Source organism: Biomphalaria glabrata, chromosome 6, assembly GCF_947242115.1.
Source record: "Biomphalaria glabrata chromosome 6, xgBioGlab47.1, whole genome shotgun sequence".
NCBI classification, from domain to species: Eukaryota; Metazoa; Mollusca; class Gastropoda; family Planorbidae; genus Biomphalaria; species Biomphalaria glabrata.
The window spans coordinates 20,110,468-20,132,592 of record NC_074716.1 but is presented as its reverse complement, the minus strand read 5'-3'; the positions used below and the strand labels follow the sequence as shown (position 1 = coordinate 20,132,592).

Sequence of the window (22,125 nt, the reverse complement as noted above, 5' to 3'; positions counted from 1 at the left end):
ATATATCAATGGGCAGAGTTGAATAGATCCTGAAATAAGTAATGACACTGTGTGGCCAGTTCAATGACTGACAAGTTTGACATCTCTCACTCATTGTGATATAGCTGACCAAACAAAGACTTTATGACATCTTGTATAAAATGTCTTCTCTAAAATTTCTGTCTTGAAAACGAGATCTAGTTTATATATTGTAATAACTGAAGTGAGGCAACTCAACAAGGCAAAAACGTTTATTTACACGGAGACATGACAAACACAAAGGGGCATCTGCCTTGAGCACAGCATCTCCATATTGGCTCTCTACTTTGGTTGGAAATCCTTTTCTCCCCATGTCAACATCTGACTTGTTTAGTCACAGATAGTGCGCACCTTCTTTCTTGGATGGCGGTATGCATGGCAAGGTTATAACAATATGTATCTAAATGACATGGAATTTTGGATGACTATTTGTATCATGTATATATATATCATGTATATTTGAAAAAATAGAATGGAAGTTTTATTAGTCTGAAAGTTACAAATAGTTATTTCTATAGTTGTTTGGGGGGTTTCAACATTATTTACTCCTATTTCACTACTCCGTTAATGTGAAGGCGCGGTGGAGAGCAGTAAAGCGCTTGGCTTCCAAACTGGGGTTTGAATCCTGGTAAAGACTGGGATGTCCAGACTTAGGATTGGCCACACCTACATCACGCACTCTTTTGTACTGAAGAGAGAGGAGCCCCCACTTTGCGAGTACTGTGACTCTCGCCTCACCGTGGAACATATCCTCGTTGATTGCCCCAGATACCAGGATGTCAGGGCGAAATATTTTAGAGCCACTAATCTAAAAACACTATTTAATAATGTCGACCCTGGGAAGGTACTGGGCTTTATTCGGGAAGTGGGGCTATCTACGAAGATCTGATTTCTGAATTTGTGAACATGCACTATTTACATTAGATTTTTACCAAATATTTAAATTTTTACTACCTTTACTATTTTAACTGTGAATAGACCTTGATTTTAATTATATGACTGTGTGGAGTCTGGCCCTTGTTGTTTAGAGAGAGAGTGGTCCTTGGGGGACTGCAGGCACGACATGGCCTAAATTGTGCCGATGTGCCTCAAATCAACAAATCAAATCAAAGACTGGGATTTTAAATTTCGGGATCTTCGTGCACCTCTGAGTCCACCCAGCTTTAATGGGTACCTGACATTAGTTGGGGAAAAGTAAAGGCGGCTGGCCCCATGACACCCTCATTAACCGTAGGCCACAGAAACAGATGACCTTTACATCATCTGCCCTGTAGATTCAACTTGTAATTAGCTTCCTGTGTTGTGAATTGAAGTGTTACTAGTTTTGATGTAAGAATTGTACATTTTCTTTATTTCAGGTAACAAGACACAACACAAAGTTGTTGGCCTTGTCTCTTTGTTTCTATCAGAATTAGCTGATTCTCTTCCCGACTTAGTGCTTACTATGGACCAAGAAACTTTAGAACAGTTAAACAAGGTTAGACAAACTTCTTCATCATGGACTAAGATTTTGTTCAACTATTGTATTTATTGTTCAATGAAATTTGCAATGTGTTGTTTTTTCTTTTGTCTCCAGTCTTACTTGCAGCTCCACTGGCTCTATTATTTGGCAGATACAGCTGTATGCAGCCAGAGTCTGCCTAAAGAAGTGTTCTTAGCTTTCCTTTCTCTTCACTGGCATTGGGTTGTGGATAAACTCAGCAGTTTGATGGCACACAGCACTAGGTGAGAGTAGACTTGGGTTGTGTCTGCGTGTGTTGTGTCTGCCTGTAAAATCTTTTGCATTCAAATCATTTTTTTTTTAAATTCACTCTGCATGAAAACCAAAGAAACAAAAAAACTTAGTGTGATTTATTTTGTTATCTTTAAATTGCACAGCTTATTAAGGAAAATATTTTGTGAATGATTTAACATTACAACTGCATTTGAAATGCTGTGCTTAAGTTGATGGTGTTTTGATGACTTGTATAATCAACACAATAGCTGCTGTTTTATACATATATTTTCCAAAATTTAATGATCTTTAGAGTAGAAAATGTTTATCCATCAATAACTCACCAAGTAGTTTATTGTAAGAAATATTTTGTCTTCATCCTTAGCACTAATTCCAAGCTGTACATGGCTTCTGAAGAACTGAAACGTCATTTGGGAGGAGGTGACAACCAAGTGAAATTGTACATTAGGTTCTGGCATTCTTTTGGTCACCCAAGAAGCTATGCCACTCAAGTGGAAGCAGATTTTGCAGCTGATGTGAACAGCGTTAGAACATCTTTGAATACTTGTCATGTTGGTACATTGGAAAAGATCAAGTCAAAGGTTGAGCTTCTGGCTGGTACCCCTATAGTCCAGCAGTTGTGGAACATGATGAGGCTGTTGGACCAAGGACAATGGTTACAGGCTCAGGAAGGTCAAGAACATTTTGATTGAGAAATGATTATTTCTATAATTTAAATGTAACACCAAATGCTCACTAATTTAGCTGATTAGTCTGTCCATGTACATATGTGTATGTTTGTGGTATTATCAAGTAAAGCTTATAATGAGGCTTGACCTTTTGTCTGTGTCATTCATAACATTCATATTTTGTATATCAAACAAAGTTCAAACTGATATTGACTTGCAGATTTGGTTCATGTGAAGCAGATATTGTCACAAACATCAAATTTGAGCCAGAACTTCCCCTCAAGACTTGTCAGTTTATGGCCTCTGTTTGATCACTTGGCACTGGTAGTAGAAATGTCACTGTATTCTGGTACCAGTTGTTTGGAAGATGAAGAGATTTGTCAGGACTATATTTTAACACATATTCCTCGTCTACCTGGTTTCACTTGTCATGTAAGTATCATCAGATTTTTTTAGAAATAAGTATTATCTTTGTTCAATATATCTAAATAAAATGACGCAGTTTAACTTTTTTTTTGTTTAATTAGGATGTACTGAACCAAATGTGGGGGTCACCATCAAGCTACAACCACCACCTGTGGATAGAATGGCCAATAAGTGATGAAGAACTTCTTGTGAGAGAAGTCAAACCAGTGAGATGTTTTTAAAATACCTCCATTTAACTTGTACCTTCGTGGAAACTAAAACCTTCTGGGTGGGTGGGCTCAAAAACCTGGACACAGATCTTGAAAACGCCTCTAAAGATTTTTTAAGAAATTTGACAGTTGATACATTACTAGCTCATTGGCCACACTGAGAAAACTCTAGTTTGGCTGTTTAATTTTTCAAAGTTTAAAAGAAAGAAATTTAAATTTGGCTAGAGAACTAGAAAATATTTAACTTATGGTATTTAAACATTCATTCAAGAGTTTAATAAATTAATGTTCAGGAATATTTTGCCCATGGTCTTCTATTTCTAGATCTAAAGGCCTGTCATTGGAATAATATAAAGTCTATTATATCTATACATTTGCTTAACCAGGATTCTTTCTCAGGGTGAGGGGGTAATGTTGCGGAGTAAAATATTTTCCTTTTTTTTTTTCCATTTGTTTCTAACAAATTGGCATTCAGCTTGCGGGTATGTTGTACAAAGTCTAGGCGGGCTTTAAAGTAAAGCAACCAAGGACATGTAATTGTTACAAAAACAAACAAGGAGACCTCTTCATTGAAGGGAACATTAGTGGAACACATATTCATTAGTATGGTGCTATTATATTTTTCCCTTCTTACCTTTAGGGCCCTGCTGTGTTTCACCAAGCCATAATGTCCAAGTTTATCATGCACACCTTGACCAGACATTCCACATTGACCAGTGCTGATCCCCTTCCATTACACATTGCTTTGGGTAGACTAGAGGAAGAAAGGCAACAGTTGTCACACATCTCTAGACATGTCTGGGCTCACAGTGCAACCTTAGCTAATACACAGTATGGTATCAAGTAAGTAGCATATTGACTTGTTACTATAATAGATACAATTAAAAGGTAATGGAACAATAGAATTTTAAAAAAATAAGATCATTTATATTTTATTATTCATCATTGTACATGTGTAATATTAAATTTTATAAAATATATATATTTTCCTTTGACGTACACTATGAGGTTATGTCAAGATTATTAGTTTTTTTTATAACACAGAATTTAACTAATTAATTCATTATTATTAATGTATTTTTTTATTTGTCACTTTATTAAGATTTTTTTCCACATATTTCTTTACAGTGTATTTGAACAACACTTCTTGCTAGAAACTTTTATGGAAATGTTATCTGCCCTTGGCTCATCACTATTACCTCCCCTCGAAGTCACTGCCTGGCAGCAACATGTAAGAAATGTATTGTCTGAGCACAAGGAAGTCCCAGAGCACATTCTGACAGACTTAGAGAATAGACTCAATCTTAACTCCCTCTCATTGCAAGATGGCCTCAAATCAGATATTGCATTGTGTTTTCACCATATGAGACAAGTAATGACCAATATGGAACCAGAGAGAAGGAAAGCTATTGTTGGAAGTGGTCTGGTTTATGTGGGACTTGTTCTGGCTGAGCTCTTATCACCTAAAGGACCTGTTGATCCCATGCAGAAATCAAGAATAAAACTGGAACATTTTCAGCAGGAGGTAAAACTATATTGTAATTGTGGATGTGTCTGTTTCTTCCAGCAATTCAATCTCAGGTTTTAATTCTAATCAGTTGTAAATCTTGTTACAATGTAAGTATTAATTTGTTCAATGTTTCTATTCATCAGTCTAAAGAAATTCACTTTGAACTTGAAGCATGGTGTACTTATTTAAGACAGACAACAGGCAGAAGGTTATCTGAGACTCCTCAAGAATATTATCATCCCAGGGTTGTTCAACTGTTACAGAGACAGTTGTATTTGAAAGATGCTCTCAGTCAATTTGAAAACTGTATAGCTTATAGACCAGACCCTCTTCAGGTAAAGTCCTCACCGACAGTAATTGGAAATGTTTGCTTTACATCAGTCACTTCTGCAATATTGTTTCTATTGAATAACATTTGTATAGTTTGTAGCCATTCACAGAGTTAGAAGTAGAAGTGCCTAGACAAATTTGAAGAATGATTCAAACACTTGTTTTCCCTTAGATTTATTTGAATCATATTGCTTATAGATAAATTTCAAATGACCTATCTAGGTCAAATACAGATGACCTATATATCCTTTGCCTTATAGATTGCAAGGTCAGAAAGGGGAACTTTATCTAGGTCAAGTCTTTCAATAACAATGACATGATCTTGATATCCATAACACTTTGCTGCATATATATCTAATAAGATAAAAGGCCAATCTTTACTAAGTAATGAATGAAATGTGCTTATTGTTAGTTTTAAATGAATAGTCTTGACCAGACACAAATAAGTTTATGTAAGAAGATTTAGGTTTTAATGTTAAATGGTTGAAGGAAAATATTATGTTTATTATGATGCTCATGATGTTTGCATGATAGACACCCCAATAATCTTTATGGCATATCATCTTAAATGATCCTATCATAAGATATGTACAAGACAGTTTTTGGGAAGTGTTAATTTTCATTCTCTATCTGAATTCAATCTGGAAACAAAGATTTAGGCTAGGTACCATTGCATTAAACTTCTTTAAACTTTCAAATATTGAAACATAATTGTTCTCACTAGTTTTTTTTTTAAACACTGAATGTTTAACTTCAAATCTCATTCTGTTTACTCTTACTTACTTACTCAACTGCATCATTTTGTTCAGTTTTCTCAAGTATCTCAAGCCATTTCTGGCTTACTGAAGAACACATGCAGTCGGGTCAAGATAGCTGACCTGGTGTCAAGACTTATCTGTGAGAACCAAGAGACAGGTTCCTCTTGTGTGACAGAAGAGCATGTCTGGCAGGACACTACCTCCAGGTTCATCCAACAACTCCAAAACACTTTCCATTGTTTTAAAGATGTCACTGATCCATTTGTTAAGGCTCTGTACACAGTAAGTTAAATTGCTAATTAGTATTTCCCTTGTTTTCTACACTAAGTATTTCATATTGTTTTCTGAATTTTGAGCTACACTTAGTATTTCCCATTGTTTTTTTACACTTAGTATTTCCTATTGTTTTCTAAAGTTTGAGCTACACTTAGTATTTCTATCATTGATATTTGTATAACATTTTAAAATTATATAATATAGATGAAGTTTGGACTTAGGATATTGTCTGACAAAGCTGACAGAATGTTACAAGTGAAGAAGGTAGATATGTATTTAATAGTGCTAAACGTTTATACTACTTATGTAAGTAAGCTGTAATAGACATTACAACAAAGTATTTTATTGAAATTGTTCAACATATCTTTGAATATTATATATAGACATTACAACAAAGTATTTTATTGAAATTGTTCAGTATATCTTTGAATATTATATATAGACATTACAACAAAGTATTTTATTGAAATTGTTCAATATATCTTTGAATATTATATATAGACATTACAACAAAGTATTTTATTGAAATTGTTCAATGTATCTTTGAATATTATATATAGACATTACAACAAAGTATTTTATTGAAATTGTTCAATATATCTTTGAATATTATATATAGACATTACAACAAAGTATTTTATTGAAATTGTTCAATATATCTTTGAATATTATACATATTTTGTTATAAATATAAGATAATAAAGGATTAAAGCAAGTCCATGAATTCAGCCTTGAAGATGCATTAGTTCAAACTAATTCTAATGTATAGTTGTATTTTTGACAAATATTTTAATTGGATTTCCTTAATGCTTGCTTGATAATAATAATATAAATTATTTTAACTACACCTCTCACATCTGTCTTTTAATTGAAATTATTATTTTTATTAGTATACCCTATCGAAAGTATTGTTAAAATAGATTTTTTTTTGTTTCAGTTTGGCTGTATTCAAAGTATTGCTAAAACAGTAGAAGACTTGTGCAGTTTTCCAACTGTCTCTTTTTCTCGGCCCAATCTGCTGCAGTTAGCCAATCAGTTAATTCAGAATGTTTGTAGTGAACTGATCTGTAGTGTTTCCGACTCAGACAAATATATCCACAGCATTAAATCAAGGTATTTGGAAAGTAGGACTGTATAGAGCCAATGTTATATTGTCAAATGTTTAATGTAACAATGTTTTTGAAATAGTTTTTACTAAAACATTTTGTATGTTCAAAGTTGTATCCCTCAAACTGTTGGAACAGTTGTTGAAATTAATGGAAGGTTCACATTTTCAGTGTTGCAAATGTTTGTCTATGTTTTCAGGTTGCTTGTTTGTGCCCTGTTCTTAGTAAAAGCTCACTGTTACAGCAACAGACAATTAGACAGAGAAGTCATGATGACACTAACACATATTTTAGATGACTTCACCCATGCCTGGACTCAGCAGGAGGAACTAAGAAAGTGTAAAGAGGCAGAGAAATCTTCACTCTTTGTCTATAAGGATGAAATTCATGGAGATACTAGGTCTGAAAAAGAAAAAGAAGAGGCAGATTTCAGGGCAGCTTATCCTAGTTTTGAATTGGTGAGTCTCATTTCCAAAAGTTGCACTAAAAAAAAAACCATAAATGAGCCTACATAAAAACTAAGACTTTTTAGTTTTAATTGATTTTGTAGTTTATATTTATTAAGGCCATATCTATTATAGATATGGTTAAAAAAAACTATACTTGATCTTATTAGACACAGTTCCTGTAATGGATTAACATAATTGGACATCACATATCTTTGCCTTGAACTAGTTCCATTAATTCCCTTTTCCTGCTATTCTTAGTATCCTTAAGCATCACCATTCTTAAAGGTTGTCTTTTATTAGTTTCTTTAAAATATCTTTTTTGTTCTTTGAACATCTTATTTGATCCTGAGAGACTTTAGACATGACATCATAAATCACTGGTTTTTAATATTGACTAAATAACATTTCCTTGCATTCAAAAATTAAATACAACTGATTTTTAATGAAAAGTTGTGATATTAACTTCAGATAGAAGTAATTTTTTATTGGCAGGCTTTCATTGATGTAACTGGAGCCAACAGACTGGAAGATGTAGGTCTAGAAGCCAGAGCATCAGATTCTATAGGAGCAAGTGAGCCACTTAAAGGCATCAATATGCTAGAGATGGTTCTGATCAGCTCTGTACACAGAGATCTCATGACTTCATTGAGCCAAGCTGATTGGCTGGACAGAGTTCAATGTAACTTCAAGCAGGACATAGATGTGTTGACTTCCTCTCTAATGTCCTACCAGATTGGTGCTGAAGTAGTCAAGAGTGTCTATCATGTGTTAGGTAAAAGAAAGTTTTTTTGGTAGGAATCAAACTTTCTGTTAATGTTTGTAGTACAGAAAGAACTTCAATATTTAGTCCAATTCTTGTTAGCACTTGACTATATGTATTGTTCTAGTAAGACATACAGACTTTTCAAAAGTTTTTTTTTTTTAATGTTTGAAATTCTAGAGAGAAAAAAACTAGAAATGTATTGAATTGAAATTGTTAGTTTCAAAGTTAAAATATAGTTTTGAAAGCAATCAATTTTATTTTATTGTGTATGTTTCTATAGATAATGCTACAGATCAAAGTATCTTGGGTTCCCATGTGTTGTTTGCCTCATCACTACTGCAGAATTTAAGGGATGGAGAGGAACAGGTATCTCATGAAGTTTTCATTTCTGTTTAGACAAGTCCTTGCATTCTGTCACTTGTCCCCTACAATGTCATTTCTTTCACAACTTTCAGGTTACTTCAGAGAAAACATACAATATTTATTCTGATTCTAATGTGTGTGAAGTTATCAAATGCAAACCTGTGTTGGAGAATTTAAGAAAGCGTGTTGCTGAGCTGTTGGCAGAGTGGCCTGAGCACCCAACTTTGTTACTGGTACAGTAGACTTATTTGGTTCATTCATTTTAGTTATTATTTTTTTTTTATTATTTCTGTTGTGTATTAAATAGCTCCTCCTTCATGGTTGAAGATGAGCACATTTCTCATATCCTATGAACTTGAAGATGACTGTATTTCTCTTGTGCATTACAGCTGAATCAGTTAATGGACAGAATCCTGACCTTCTCAGTGACAGAACCAGTGATGAAGTTCTTGACTGGATTAGAACTTGTCCTACAAAAAGCTCAGGTAGACATTTGTTTTGATCACCAAGCTTATATCAGTTCACTTAAGCTTATATCAGTTCACTTGAGCTTACATCAGTTCACTTGAGGTTGTCGCTGTAGTCAAACTGAATTTCCATTTGATTGGATCACTAAAATTATCTTATCTTCTTGAGCTTACATCAGTTCACTCTGTCTGTTTGGTAAAAACATTAATTCTCCAACTCTTGAATCAGGTTGAAACTCTGCACTTTTATTCATTGTCAATAACAACATATATATATTGATAAAAACAACAACAACAATTAGTGAATCAATTTGTTGTAATTAATTAATTTTGTTTTATATGAAAAATGTACTAAGCCATCAGGAGATAAGCCTTGCAATAATGAAAAATGTGGCTTGGATTGAACAGTGTTCTCTTTCTCTCTCTCTCTCTCCTCCTCCTCTTCCCCCCCCCCCCCCCCCCCCCCCCCCCCAAAAAAAAAAAAAAAAAAAAAAAAAAAAAAAAAAAAAGCTAATAGGACTATTGTCAACATGCAACATGTAAAAGTGGCAGGACCAGGAGAGAAAATGAATCAAGTGTGTCCAGTTAGGATTGATTCAAAATGATTGATGCAGTTTCACTCAATATAAGCATGCAAATTTTTCAAAAGTATTTTTCAATATATATATCACTTGTTACAATAGTTATTGTGTGTACAAAATGTAATCAAGTCTTCAACTGTTTCTTTAAGGACTGGGAGAGCAATGCTGCTTCATTTGTCTCTATGTCCATCCAACTGGGAGAGATTAGTCAACTTATAGTTCACTGGAGGAAACTAGAGTTAAGGTTAGTTTAATTTATAGTTCACTGGAAGCATCTAGAGTTAAGGTTAGTTCAACTTATAGTTCACTGGAGGAAACTAGAGTTAAGGTTAGTCTAATTTATAATTCACTGGAAGAATCTAGAGTTAAGGTTAGTCTAATTTATAGTTCATGGAGGAAACTAGAGTTAAGGTTAGTCTAATTTATATTTCACTGGAAGAATCTAGAGTTAAGGTTAGTCTAATTTATAGTCCTATTTAAAAGAAAAAAAAAAGGATTAAGCATGTATGCTACATTATAAATGTTTGTTTTTGTAACAGTTGCTGGAAGAGTTCTCTAGACAGAGAGGAAGTGACTTGTCAAGATAAAGCTAGCCATTGGTGGTTTCATCTTTACCAATTACTCTCCTGTTATATCAACAATGAGCAATCACAAGATGAACAACAGGTAGAAAACAAGATCACATTTTTAAATGATCAATCTATTCTATAGATTAGATCATACTATTTGTAAGACTTATTTCATGACATTTGTAAAGACTTCATCTACATCTATTCCAGACAAATTTTGTTGTCACTTCATTACACTTGTTATTATTGATTCTTAACTTGTATGGTCTTTTGTTTGAAAGAGTTGTAAAGATGATCTGGTGACATCATTGAAGACATTTATGGAAAGTTCTTCAGTTGGAGAATATGATGTACGACTTGACATGTTGTTAGCATTCCATTGTCAGCTTGTGCATGTGCAGGACAGTCCTACAAGCAGTAAGAACTCCTCTAAGCTTCTTTGTACTTGCTAGTCAATCCTTTCAACTGTTGACTCTATTTGTTGATTGAATATGTTTTGTATTTCAGAACAACTTCTTCATTTGTTATGGAATCTCTATCAGTTCTACAAACAATATCAAAACCAGGTTAGGCATGAAATAAAGACAATGAGAGAACCTATAGAGAAAAAGTTGAAAGTAAGGAACTTGTTGTTTTTTTTGTTGTTTTTTTTTGAGACCTTGCGCTATATACCTAATTATCAAACCTGTATACAGTAAGTGACCAGCTCATATCATTTACTTGTTTTTGATGCTATAATAATTAAATATAAATTAGTTTAATACATACATTTATTCAGTGAATGCAAGCATAGTCTTACAGATGAAACTTGTGTTTTTCCAGGCTCTTATTTTGAACGAATGGTTTATTTGATGAAATTTAATTTATCTTTTGTCTTATATCTAGGGTTTTGTCAAGATTGCTCGTTGGAATGATATGAACTACTGGTCATTAAAAGCATCCACAGAAAAGACACATAGAACTGTTCATAAATTTATCAAAGAATATCAAGTAGGCAAAGTTTATATCTCTAGGATTTGCTTGCTTCCCTTCATATCAAATGTAAAGGAGGTGAACTCTGCTGGAACTTTTCATTTCTCTACACAGGCTGTGTTACATCATCCTGTCAAAACTTCCTTTTAATTTCTCTACACAGGCTGTGTTACATCATCCTGTCAAAACTTCCTTTTAATTTCTCTACACAGGCTGTGTTACATCATCCTGTCAAAACTTCCTTTTAATTTCTCTACACAGGCTGTGTTACATCAACCTGTCAAAACTTCCTTTTAATTTCTCTACACAGGCTGTGTTACATCAACCTGTCAAAACTTCCTTTTAATCTCTCTACTTAGGCTGTGTTACATCATCCTGTCAAAACTTCCTTTTAATTTCTCTACACAGGCTGTGTTACATCAACCTGTCAAAACTTTGTTAGGAGACAAGAAAGATGATCAATTGAGTTCAGAGGTCAGAGAGTCTACAGGATTCTGTCTGGAAACAACAGTCCAAGAGGTCACTGGGAAGCTGAAGGAAAGTGTAACACTGAATGAGTCTATTGGTGTAAGTCAAGAGACATCATGTGCTGCATAGTGAAGGGCATTGAGCTCATGTGCTACATTGTGTCAGGCATTGAGCTCATGTGCTGCATTGTGTTAGGCATTGAGCTCATGTGCTGCATTGTGTTAGGCATTGAGCTCATGTGCTGCATTGTGTTAGGCATGTGAAATAGTGGTAGGCCTATGACATTTAGATTTCTTCTTCATGTTCCTCTCTCCTTTTATTATGTTTAGGTGATCCAGCCCTACCAGCCTCCTGCTGCTCTAAGTGGCATCACTTTATTACCCAGACTTCAGTCTTTGTTTAAAAAGATGAAAAAGCATTTACTGAAATGTGTTGAAGATCCAGGTTTGATGAAGAATGTCCTGATCCTGGATGACTTCACAGGTTTGTCTATTGATACATCAATTATTCTGTATAATTTCTAATATTTAGAATTAAGTTCTATGTGAACTATATGATTATTCTAGAGAGTGAAGAAATACATGCAATTTTTTTTTGTCTAGTTTATTAAGTTCTATGTGACTGATGGAATAACATGTTTCATTATTCAGGGGAGTTAATTGAGGCAATACATTCTCTCCAGTCCCTCCAAGTAACACCAGTAAGTCAGATGTAAATGTCCTTCTATTTAGAGCTGGTAGAGCCTGGACAAAGTTTTCATTGAGATAACAATCACTTAGTGAAACAAACTTTGATAGTTCTATGCAATTTGTAGCTGTAATGTAATAAACACAATCTAGTTTCTTGTATCTTTATTTTTATTTTTTTCTTGAAATATTGTGTGTGTGAAAATAACAGTAAATTATTTAATGATAGCTTGGTAACTTTAAATTCATGAAACAATTTTTTTTTTATTTATCTAAAATTTCATGTTTAAAAAAAGTAGTTCATTCTCTCCATGGACTACACAAATGTCTGTAAAATGACTAGAGTATAATAAAAAAAATGGGGTGTTTGATTATAAGTCTTTATAATAATGAGAAAGTGATGAGAGCTTGTGACTGACGTAATTAAAGAATGATTTGTTTGTTGTGTGTAGAGCTCAGATAAAGAAAAACAACAAAAAGAAGCTCATTCTATCAACTTAAGAAAACGTAAAAGGTTGGCTGAACTCTTCCAGTATCTGTCGGATTTAGGTAAGTAACTTTGATTTTACAGTTCAGGTACTCTTGCTATCCAATTCAGTGGTTGGGGGAATTAGGTTAAGGTCATTTTAATGAGGATTTCATTTGTTATGCAATGTAAGAAGTTCATCTCTATGTTGCATTCTTAGGTTCATAACCTTTAGTTAAGTTATTATGTGTGGCTGAAGTTTTTTATTGAATGCATCAATATAAATAAAAGATGATGTTATAGATACAAAGTAGAGTACATGAAAGCTAGTCACCATTGCTTTATGATGACTCAGCTTTTTAAAAAGCTCTTTCAAGTCACTTGTTGGTTTTTGGTCCAATGAGATATCAGAATATTAGCACTTAGTCAGTTGACAGCAATCTTATTCTAGGAATCCATTCCTGTCCATTAAGCCCTATTTTTAAATCAGTTACTACCATTGTTAGAGGAGATTGAGTAAGCTTCTCAAATGTTTTTCTGTTTACATATAATAGCAATTTTAATTAAAAATATTTTTGAAAAATGTGTTGTTATTTGAAGTAATTTTGTGTCAATGTATTATGTATGTGCTTTCTCAGGTCTGTCCTTTAGGAAAGGTGTCATTAAAAACAACAAAATTGCTCTGGCAGAGGCTTTAGAGGTTCCACCAGTACATTTAAGTACAAGTTCAGGGTGAGTTTTTTTTTATTTTTAACACCCCCCCTCCCCCCCCCCCCCCCCAATTTTCCCAATTTGAAAATAAGAGTACATTGATTGGTCTTCAATCAATTAAAATGATAAGACTCTAAAGGCAAAAGATCTTCAAAGTTTACTCTCTTGACCTTTGAAATAGAATGTCCTATATAACTAAACAACTACACTTTGAAGCCTCTTGAGAATGTCCATTTTTCTAGCACTATCTATTTCTTTGTATTACCATGTAGTCTGATGCTAATTACTATACACTTCTGTAAAATAATAGAGACTGGTGTGGACCGTGTCTAATACCCTGGCAGGCCAGATGTTTTTGTTTTTTTTAATGCTTAGCTCATTACAAAAGTGTATAACTGGTTTCTTTGTTTTGACAATACCTCTATTCAATTCATAACTTTGTAGCAAACAAAAACCTGGGTGGGAGGACGCAATTCTTGAAAACAACTGTAACGATTTTCCTAGAAATTTAATTGTTGCTGTATATCATTGGGAAAAGAATTAACTAGCTCATTGGCCACACTGGTAAAACTTTAGTTTGACTGTTAAAGGTAAAAGGTAAAAAAAATAAATTTAAATTTAGCTAGAGAAAAAGAAAATATTTGTCTTGAACTGACTATGTCTTTGGGTATTTCCGCATGTAGTCATTATATTATTCAAGAGTTAAATAAATTAATGTCCAGGAACATTTTACATACTGTTTTCTAAGTCTAGATCTAAAGGCCGATCATTAGAATATTATATAGTGTATAATTTTTTTTTGTTTCTTTTTTTTTTAAAATCAAATATTCATTAGTTATTGATAGCAAAGTAATCGCTGTATATGATGTATACAAGAGGTGTTGCCTTTATAAAAAAAAAGTATTTTTAAATGTTTTTCTTGTTAGTATCAAATTTTTTGTTGTTGATCTCTCAATGGGAAATTTCTTTGTTGTTGGTGTAGATTAGATTGAAGGACATCTCATCAAGGAAGGCGTTAAAAGTCTGGGAGTAAAACAGTACAACCAGTTCCCAATAACTCTTCCCTTGTGAATTAAATCTGGTGTTCCTTCCAACTTTCCCCATTCAGTTTGTTTTATTGGCTCCTCCAATCTAATGAGAGTTTTGTTGTCTACATGGAGAAAGTTGTATTGAGAATGTTGTTGTATTTAATAGTCTTCTTTCTTCTTGTATGTTTAGATTGCCAGTCTCCAGACTTTGGTCAAGTTGTGATCAGTATTTCTACAAGTGTATGTCTAGACATGCTCAGTTCAACTCAGCTATTATCTCACCATCTAAGGTGAAGTTGATTTATAGAACACAATCCATTATTGAACAAAGTATTTTTAAAGTCAATGTAAAAAAAAATCATCTAATTATTGAGTTCATATTTATCTTGTGTTAAACAATGAATCTTGTATCTAGCTTAGGCATATACCTGACTAATAGTAGTACCACTATAGTCTACTGAATACTACTGTATATAATATATATTACAACTTTTTGTTGACAAGACTCAATTTTACAATGAAACAATCTTTCCTTGCTGTCACCAGGAGCTGGGAATGTCAGAGGTAGAAAGATGTAGAGGTTTTATAGAACACTTCTCTCAACTGTATGTAGACCAGAGATATAGACTAGTACAACTGACTCAAGATTTGTCTTCATTAAGGTAAAGAAAGATGTTACACTGTGTTTCAAGACTGATTGAAATGTCTAGCTTTGTACAAGTCTTTACAAAAAATAGATGAATACAAAATGTTTTGATTTTTCTTGATAGAAAATATTTTGATGCTGTTACCACCTTAATGGAAAATGTAAGTTTACCTCCACAAGGTCAAAGTTCATTATTTCTGGTGAGTGTCATCTTAGTTATAGAGCTAAGGTTAATTTTAGTTATATAGGTCATAAAATGTTATTCCTATTATATACAATTTTTTTTTTTTTATTAAAATGTATATTTTAACCTATTGATTGAATTAATTTTTAAAAAATTCAACTAGTATTCAAAATATTTATAAAACTGTTTACTAGGATGTCTATTTTGTACTCTTGTAGGCCAAGACTAAACATTTAGCCACCAAATTGTGTCAAGGTCTAAGCCAAACTATACTTCTGCTAGAAGCTTGTCCTAAACAGCCTGACAGTCCTTCACCTCTAGCCAAACCTAAACTTTCTCCTTCAGCTGTGTGGACCCATGGAGATGTGTCGTGGAAACATTGTCTTGATCTACTACAGGTAAATAGAGTTGCTTCAGAAAGTAAGGTGCTCACATGATCAATCTGTAGTGACATAATTGTGTTACATCTGGATCTTAGTTCAATAATGCTTTGTAACAGTCTTACATATTGTAATGTAGTGGCAACTTAAAGATTAGGTATATATGCTAGAGTAAACAAACATAAGTCAACAGTTTAGTCTTTAAAATGTACATACATTAGATTGTATCTTTTTCTGTTTGACCTATTCATTACATATAAATTAGATTGTAAATTTCTCTATTTGTCATTACACATAAGTTAGATTGTAACTTTTTCTGTCCGACATAGTTGTTACACATGTTACTTGTCCTAGCTATTACAACCGTTAGATTGTAGATGTTTCTATTTAACAGTCCTTACAAAGTAAGGTAACTAAGGCACAAGAGAAACTAGAGACACTCTCAAGCAAACTGTTACTGGGCAGGTGAGTACTTGCTGGCTTGAACTTGTAATATTCATTTTATTTCTTTTAAGTCACATCAGGTTTTTTAAAAAAGATTTGATAATAATACTTCAGTTTGTAATTCCTATCAAGAAGTCAAAGCTCTGCCAATTCTTCATATTCACATTTTTTGAAATGACATTTTCTTTTGTAGCCTGCCGAGTGTTAAAATATTTGATGTCTGTATTTCAGAGAAGACATGGTAGTTGTGTCCCACACCATGGAGATCTTTACTTCGTTCTTACAGCACTTTGACTGGATATCTGCTCAATTCTCTGATTGCTCTGGAGCACAGAGCTGTTTCACTGCTACAGTAAACTACCTGGCTCTTGAAGTGACTCAGTTGAACCAGGAGTTTACTGACTGGTGGGACCATCTGAAATGTGACTCTGAGCCTCCAAGTGTACAAGTGGCTGGGTTAAGTTTAAGATGTGGAAAGGTTTTGTCACATCTGTCACTTCCTGCTCATGTAGAATATGGGGAAAAAACTCTTCAGTTTGTCAGGAGTGTGGAGTCTTTTGTAGAGGGAATGTTACTGAGTGTCCAGAATGTAGTAGCTCAAGCACAAATGACTTCTAATGGTAAGTACATGCAGGGACGGTCTTAGGCCACACTAATTCTACATGTAATTATTAATTGCAAAATATATACGAAAAGTTCCTGGAAATCTCCTGAATTTATTAAAATCTCCTGAAAAATAGACAAAATTGTCATTTGTGGGTGTCATTCATTGAGGAAAAAGCAAAATGCGCGATAAAAGAAACAGCTTTCTTGTAATAAAATGTAATAATCGGGTGAATTTTCACCTTAATGGGAAGTTCCAATACTTTATTTACTTTTATAGTCACTGGCATACAAATGTGTCATAGGTTGCAAGGTCGCAATTTTGTTCTTAGTAAAGAATGAATAAAATTCAAAGTTGAAGTTTTTTTCTAATACAAACTCTTAATTTTCACTTATAATCCTTATTCCCACCCAGACTAGGCCCCACTTAATCAGTTTCGCATAGGGCCCCGCAATTGTTGTTAGGACCGGCCCTGAGTACAGGGTACATTTCTTTTCTACAGAATCATTGGTAGCAATTAGTCTTAGAATGTTCCTATTCTATTATCATTTTGTATGTTAGATTTGATGATGTAAAATGTATCAATGTCTGAAGTAATGAGGATGTAACTAGACCAGCTAGTTACAGTAGTGTTTTCCAAACCTTTTCTTGAACAGAACACTTGGCACATTCAGAGTATTTAGTGTAATACTTTATTTTTTTTTTTGTAATTTTTTTTTAAAAGTTTTTTCTATTGTTGAAATACTGGTAACAAAAATAATAATTAAACCATCTTTTTAAATTCGGCATTTTTTTAAAGTTTAAAACTTTTAAAAAAGATGTGATATATCATATACATATATATAATGATATTGATGGTATTTTGTCCTTGAAGAGCATAGCTTCTTATTATCAGACACAATATTGGTAAGTTGAATTCTAGTTGTATAGGTTGAAGGAAACTGAAGAAATATTGTGGTGGTGGTACTTTTGAAAAATCTTTACCAGAAATTAATTAATGGTTTATTTTTATTGTACCTTGGTTTAAAACTAGAGTCAGAATCTAGATCACTCCAAAGATACCAAAAATAACTAATAAAAATCTTTTTTTTTTTCCTCATTTACTTAGAGATTAATTCAGGTGTAGGGCTATTAGCTAATTATTCCAGTAATTCAGGGAACACCTATTGGTGACTTGTGGAACACTAGGTTCCACGGAACACAGCTTGGGACACACTGCATTACAGCATTATGAACCATTTGCAGACAAAAATGTAGTTTCCATGATAATTCAAACTCTATACTTGGTTCAGTTATGTACTTTAGGACTATGCCCCCTATACTTGGTTCAGTTCTGTACTTTATGACTATGCCCCCTATACTTGGTTCAGTTATGTACTTTATGACTATGCCCCCTATACTTGGTTCAGTTATGTACTTTAGGACTATGCCCCCTATACTTGGTTCAGTTATGTACTTTAGGACTATGCCCCCTATACTTGGTTCAGTTATGTACTTTATGACTATGCCCCCTATACTTGGTTCAGTTATGTACTTTATGACTATGCCCCCTATACTTGGTTCAGTTATGTACTTTATGACTATGCCCCCTATACTTGGTTCAGTTATGTACTTTATGACTATGCCCCCTATACTTGGTTCAGTTATGTACTTTATGACTATGCCCCCTATACTTGGTTCAGTTATGTACTTTATGACTATGCCCCCTATACTTGGTTCAGTTATGTACTTTATGACTATGCCCCCTATACTTGGTTCAGTTATGTACTTTATGACTATGCCCCCTATACTTGGTTCAGTTATGTACTTTATGACTATGCCCCCTATACTTGGTTCAGTTATGTACTTTATGACTATGCCCCCTATACTTGGTTCAGTTCTGTACTTTATGACTATGCCCCCTATACTTGGTTCAGTTATGTACTTTAGGACTATGCCCCCTATACTTGGTTCAGTTCTATACTTTAGGAATATGCCCCCTATACTTGGTTCAGTTATGTACTTTATGACTATGCCCCCTATACTTGGTTCAGTTCTGTACTTTATGACTATGCCCCCTATACTTGGTTCAGTTCTGTACTTTAGGACTATGCCCCCTATACTTGGTTCAGTTCTGTACTTTAGGACTATGCCCCCTATACTTGGTTCAGTTATGTACTTTATGACTATGCCCCCTATACTTGGTTCAGTTATGTACTTTAGGACTATGCCCCCTATACTTGGTTCAGTTATGTACTTTAGGACTATGCCCCCTATACTTGGTTCAGTTATGTACTTTAGGACTATGCCCCCTATACTTGGTTCAGTTATGTACTTTAGGACTATGCCCCCTATACTTGGTTCAGTTATGTACTTTATGACTATGCCCCCTATACTTGGTTCAGTTATGTACTTTAGGACTATGCCCCCTATACTTGGTTCAGTTATGTACTTTATGACTATGCCCCCTATACTTGGTTCAGTTATGTACTTTAGGACTATGCCCCCTATACTTGGTTCAGTTATGTACTTTAGGACTATGCCCCCTATACTTGGTTCAGTTATGTACTTTAGGACTATGCCCCCTATACTTGGTTCAGTTATGTACTTTATGACTATGCCCCCTATACTTGGTTCAGTTATGTACTTTATGACTATGCCCCCTATACTTGGTTCAATTATGTACTTTAGGACTATGCCCCCTATACTTGGTTCAGTTATGTACTTTAGGACTATGCCCCCTATACTTGGTTCAGTTAAGTTATGTACTTAATGACTATGCCCCCTATAAAGCCATCTCGAGATTTTGTTTAATTTACAATGATAACAATTGTACCTTAGGTTAATGTGTAAAATTGTTTTATCTTTCTATATAAATGACAGAAGAGCTCCAAGAAGCTCATATAACTAAACATCTTCTGGACATGGAGACAAGTTTACTTAGTAAACTGAACTGTGCCAAGGTAAGCTGTGTTTCTTTCCCTGGATATCAAGTAAAGATGATTCAAAGTAGTTGTTTCTTTGTTTTAGTGAATGCAAATTCAATTTTTTCTGCTTTATAGAGAATATCCAAGTTTGAAGAGCTTCTGAACAGTTTAAGGAGTATGTCAGATACTGTGTCATATGATAATCAGAGTCAGACAGATAAAGAAAGTGTGAGTTTCTGTGCCAAGACACTTCTTCATTGTCAGCCATTGATCAAGTCTTTCAGTAATCTGATAGAAGTACAACTTGTACAGTCTGTCTCACTGCACCGATGTCTTGGCAAACTGTTATCTGTCTTGTTGTCTGTCTTCACTGAACTTTCACAAAAGGTAAGACAACTCTGGTAAATATCTTCCTTTGTTTGTGAGTACCAGCCCTTGGAAGAGTGTTTGCACCAATTTTTTTTTTTTGTCTTTTCCAAGGGATTTTGTCTTCCTCCTGAACTGAGTGATGAGATGTCTGCTGAGGGTGCTACAGAGTTCAAGGACATTGAAGGAGGTGGCCTAGGGGAAGGAGAAGGTGCTAAAGATGTCAGCGATCAGATTGAGTCTGAAGACCAGGTGACATTGTAGTTTCTTGTCACATTTCAATGTGTATAAATATACATCTAGACAATCCTATTAACTTTTTCATGGTTCCATTTCTGAAGCTGGAAGGTGTGAAAGGCTTAGACAATCCAAGCTCTGAGGAACCAAAAGATGTGCCTTCCGAAGACAATGCCATTGAAATGTCTGACGACTTTGATGGCAAAATACAAGAGAATGAAACTAATGGTAACTCTTTGTAATGATTCTACAGACAAGTATTTTTTTGCTTTGTGTAATGGTTCTACAGACAAGTATTTTTTTGTTTTGTGTAATGGTTCTACAGACAAGTATTTTTTTGTTTTGTGTAATGGTTCTACAGACCAGTATTTTTTTGTTTTGTGTAATGGTTCTACAGACCAGTATTGTTTTGTTTGTGTAATGGTTCTACAGACAAGTATTTTTTGTTTTGTGTAATGGTTCTAGAGACCAGTTTTGTTTTGTGTAATGGTTCTACAGAACAGTATTGTTTTGTTTGTGTAATGGTTCTACAGACAAGTATTTTTTGTTTTGTGTAATGGTTCTACAGACCAGTTTTGTTTTGTGTAATGGTTCTACAGACCAGTATTGTTTTGTTTGTGTAATGGTTCTACAGACAAGTATTTTTTGTTTTGTGTAATGGTTCTACAGACCAGTATTGTTTTGTTTGTGTAATGGTTCTACAGACAAGTATTTTTTGTTTTGTGTAATGGTTCTACAGACCAGTTTTGTTTTGTGTAATGGTTCTACAGACCAGTATTTTTTTGTTTTGTGTAATGGTTCTACAGACAAGTATTTTTTTGTTTGTATAAGGGTTCTACACATCAGTATTTTGTTTGTTTGTATAATGGTTTTGTTTGTAGCTATAATACAATCTCTAAGACTGATATATACATTGTTTTATTGTTGTGTACAGACAAGGAAGATAATGATGACGATTCAGACAAAGGTGAAGAAGAAGAGATGGACAAACAAATGGGAGATGTAGAGGATGACAACAATGACAAACTTGATGATAGAATGTGGGGGAGTGATGAGGAGGAAGATCATGAAGACAAGGTAATAAACCAGTGTTTCTCAAAACAGCTAGGAGGTATGGTTAAAAGCAGTAAGCTCCCAAAGTGGAGCTTTTCTGCACTTAGAGCTAAAATTCAGGTTGCACTATTTTTCCTAGTAAGTAAAGTTCATGTATAAAATCAAATGAAGAAGATGTGGGATAGGCCCATTGGAGCATGTGACATTGTCATCAGCTTGATGTCATGTAGTGGGCCTACTTTATTTACAGAAAGTGAAATGTCACTCAGAAAAGAAAACCAACCATTCTTACCAAAAAAAAAAGTTATACTCAGAAATGACATGCAAATACAAAAGGATCTTATTTAAAACATGAAAACTTAATCTATTGATTTGACATTGATAATAATGTCATTTTTACTTCAATTTAAACTGCAATGTAAATGAAACATTTTTCTCCTTGAAAAAAACAAAAGTCATTAGAAATATTCACCATTGACATTACTACAAAGGCCCTAGAAAGAGCCCCATATCTCAAAAAGCTTAGGGCCTTTTCAAGTTTAAATACAGCACTGGTTAGTTAACCATAAAAATAGTTTGTTTGTTGTTGTTTTTTCCATAAATTACAAATTTTGAGAGATCTATCTTCATTTGTTTAGGTGTTAAAGGTCATTTTTAAAAACCAGAAAGCTGATTGGTTAAAATTCTTAAGTTTTTTTATATTTATACTCTTATATGTAAATTAATTGAAACAGTAAGACAGCTTT

General features: G+C 33.9%; 1 protein-coding gene across 2 annotated transcripts in view; it reads left to right on the top strand.

Annotated features, from left to right (window-relative positions):
* Positions 1–22,125, top strand: part of LOC106070670 (midasin-like) — a 96,242-nt gene that overhangs the window by 61,841 nt on the left and 12,276 nt on the right. For both annotated transcript variants that reach the window (XM_056034114.1, XM_056034115.1), the window contains exons 53-89: positions 1,377–1,495; positions 1,595–1,743; positions 2,118–2,425; positions 2,642–2,853; positions 2,949–3,053; positions 3,697–3,899; positions 4,185–4,581; positions 4,710–4,901; positions 5,706–5,936; positions 6,135–6,194; positions 6,868–7,043; positions 7,236–7,494; positions 7,978–8,257; positions 8,529–8,614; positions 8,704–8,844; positions 9,001–9,096; positions 9,809–9,903; positions 10,199–10,325; positions 10,510–10,645; positions 10,736–10,845; positions 11,114–11,218; positions 11,609–11,767; positions 11,998–12,151; positions 12,319–12,368; positions 12,807–12,903; positions 13,459–13,552; positions 14,750–14,849; positions 15,106–15,221; positions 15,330–15,405; positions 15,608–15,787; positions 16,164–16,234; positions 16,445–16,833; positions 19,680–19,759; positions 19,859–20,110; positions 20,204–20,341; positions 20,431–20,554; positions 21,261–21,403. In XM_056034114.1, the coding sequence (XP_055890089.1) occupies positions 1,377–1,495; positions 1,595–1,743; positions 2,118–2,425; positions 2,642–2,853; positions 2,949–3,053; positions 3,697–3,899; positions 4,185–4,581; positions 4,710–4,901; positions 5,706–5,936; positions 6,135–6,194; positions 6,868–7,043; positions 7,236–7,494; positions 7,978–8,257; positions 8,529–8,614; positions 8,704–8,844; positions 9,001–9,096; positions 9,809–9,903; positions 10,199–10,325; positions 10,510–10,645; positions 10,736–10,845; positions 11,114–11,218; positions 11,609–11,767; positions 11,998–12,151; positions 12,319–12,368; positions 12,807–12,903; positions 13,459–13,552; positions 14,750–14,849; positions 15,106–15,221; positions 15,330–15,405; positions 15,608–15,787; positions 16,164–16,234; positions 16,445–16,833; positions 19,680–19,759; positions 19,859–20,110; positions 20,204–20,341; positions 20,431–20,554; positions 21,261–21,403 (5,810 nt within the window). The remainder of the gene's footprint in view (positions 1–1,376; positions 1,496–1,594; positions 1,744–2,117; positions 2,426–2,641; positions 2,854–2,948; positions 3,054–3,696; positions 3,900–4,184; positions 4,582–4,709; positions 4,902–5,705; positions 5,937–6,134; positions 6,195–6,867; positions 7,044–7,235; positions 7,495–7,977; positions 8,258–8,528; positions 8,615–8,703; positions 8,845–9,000; positions 9,097–9,808; positions 9,904–10,198; positions 10,326–10,509; positions 10,646–10,735; positions 10,846–11,113; positions 11,219–11,608; positions 11,768–11,997; positions 12,152–12,318; positions 12,369–12,806; positions 12,904–13,458; positions 13,553–14,749; positions 14,850–15,105; positions 15,222–15,329; positions 15,406–15,607; positions 15,788–16,163; positions 16,235–16,444; positions 16,834–19,679; positions 19,760–19,858; positions 20,111–20,203; positions 20,342–20,430; positions 20,555–21,260; positions 21,404–22,125) is intronic.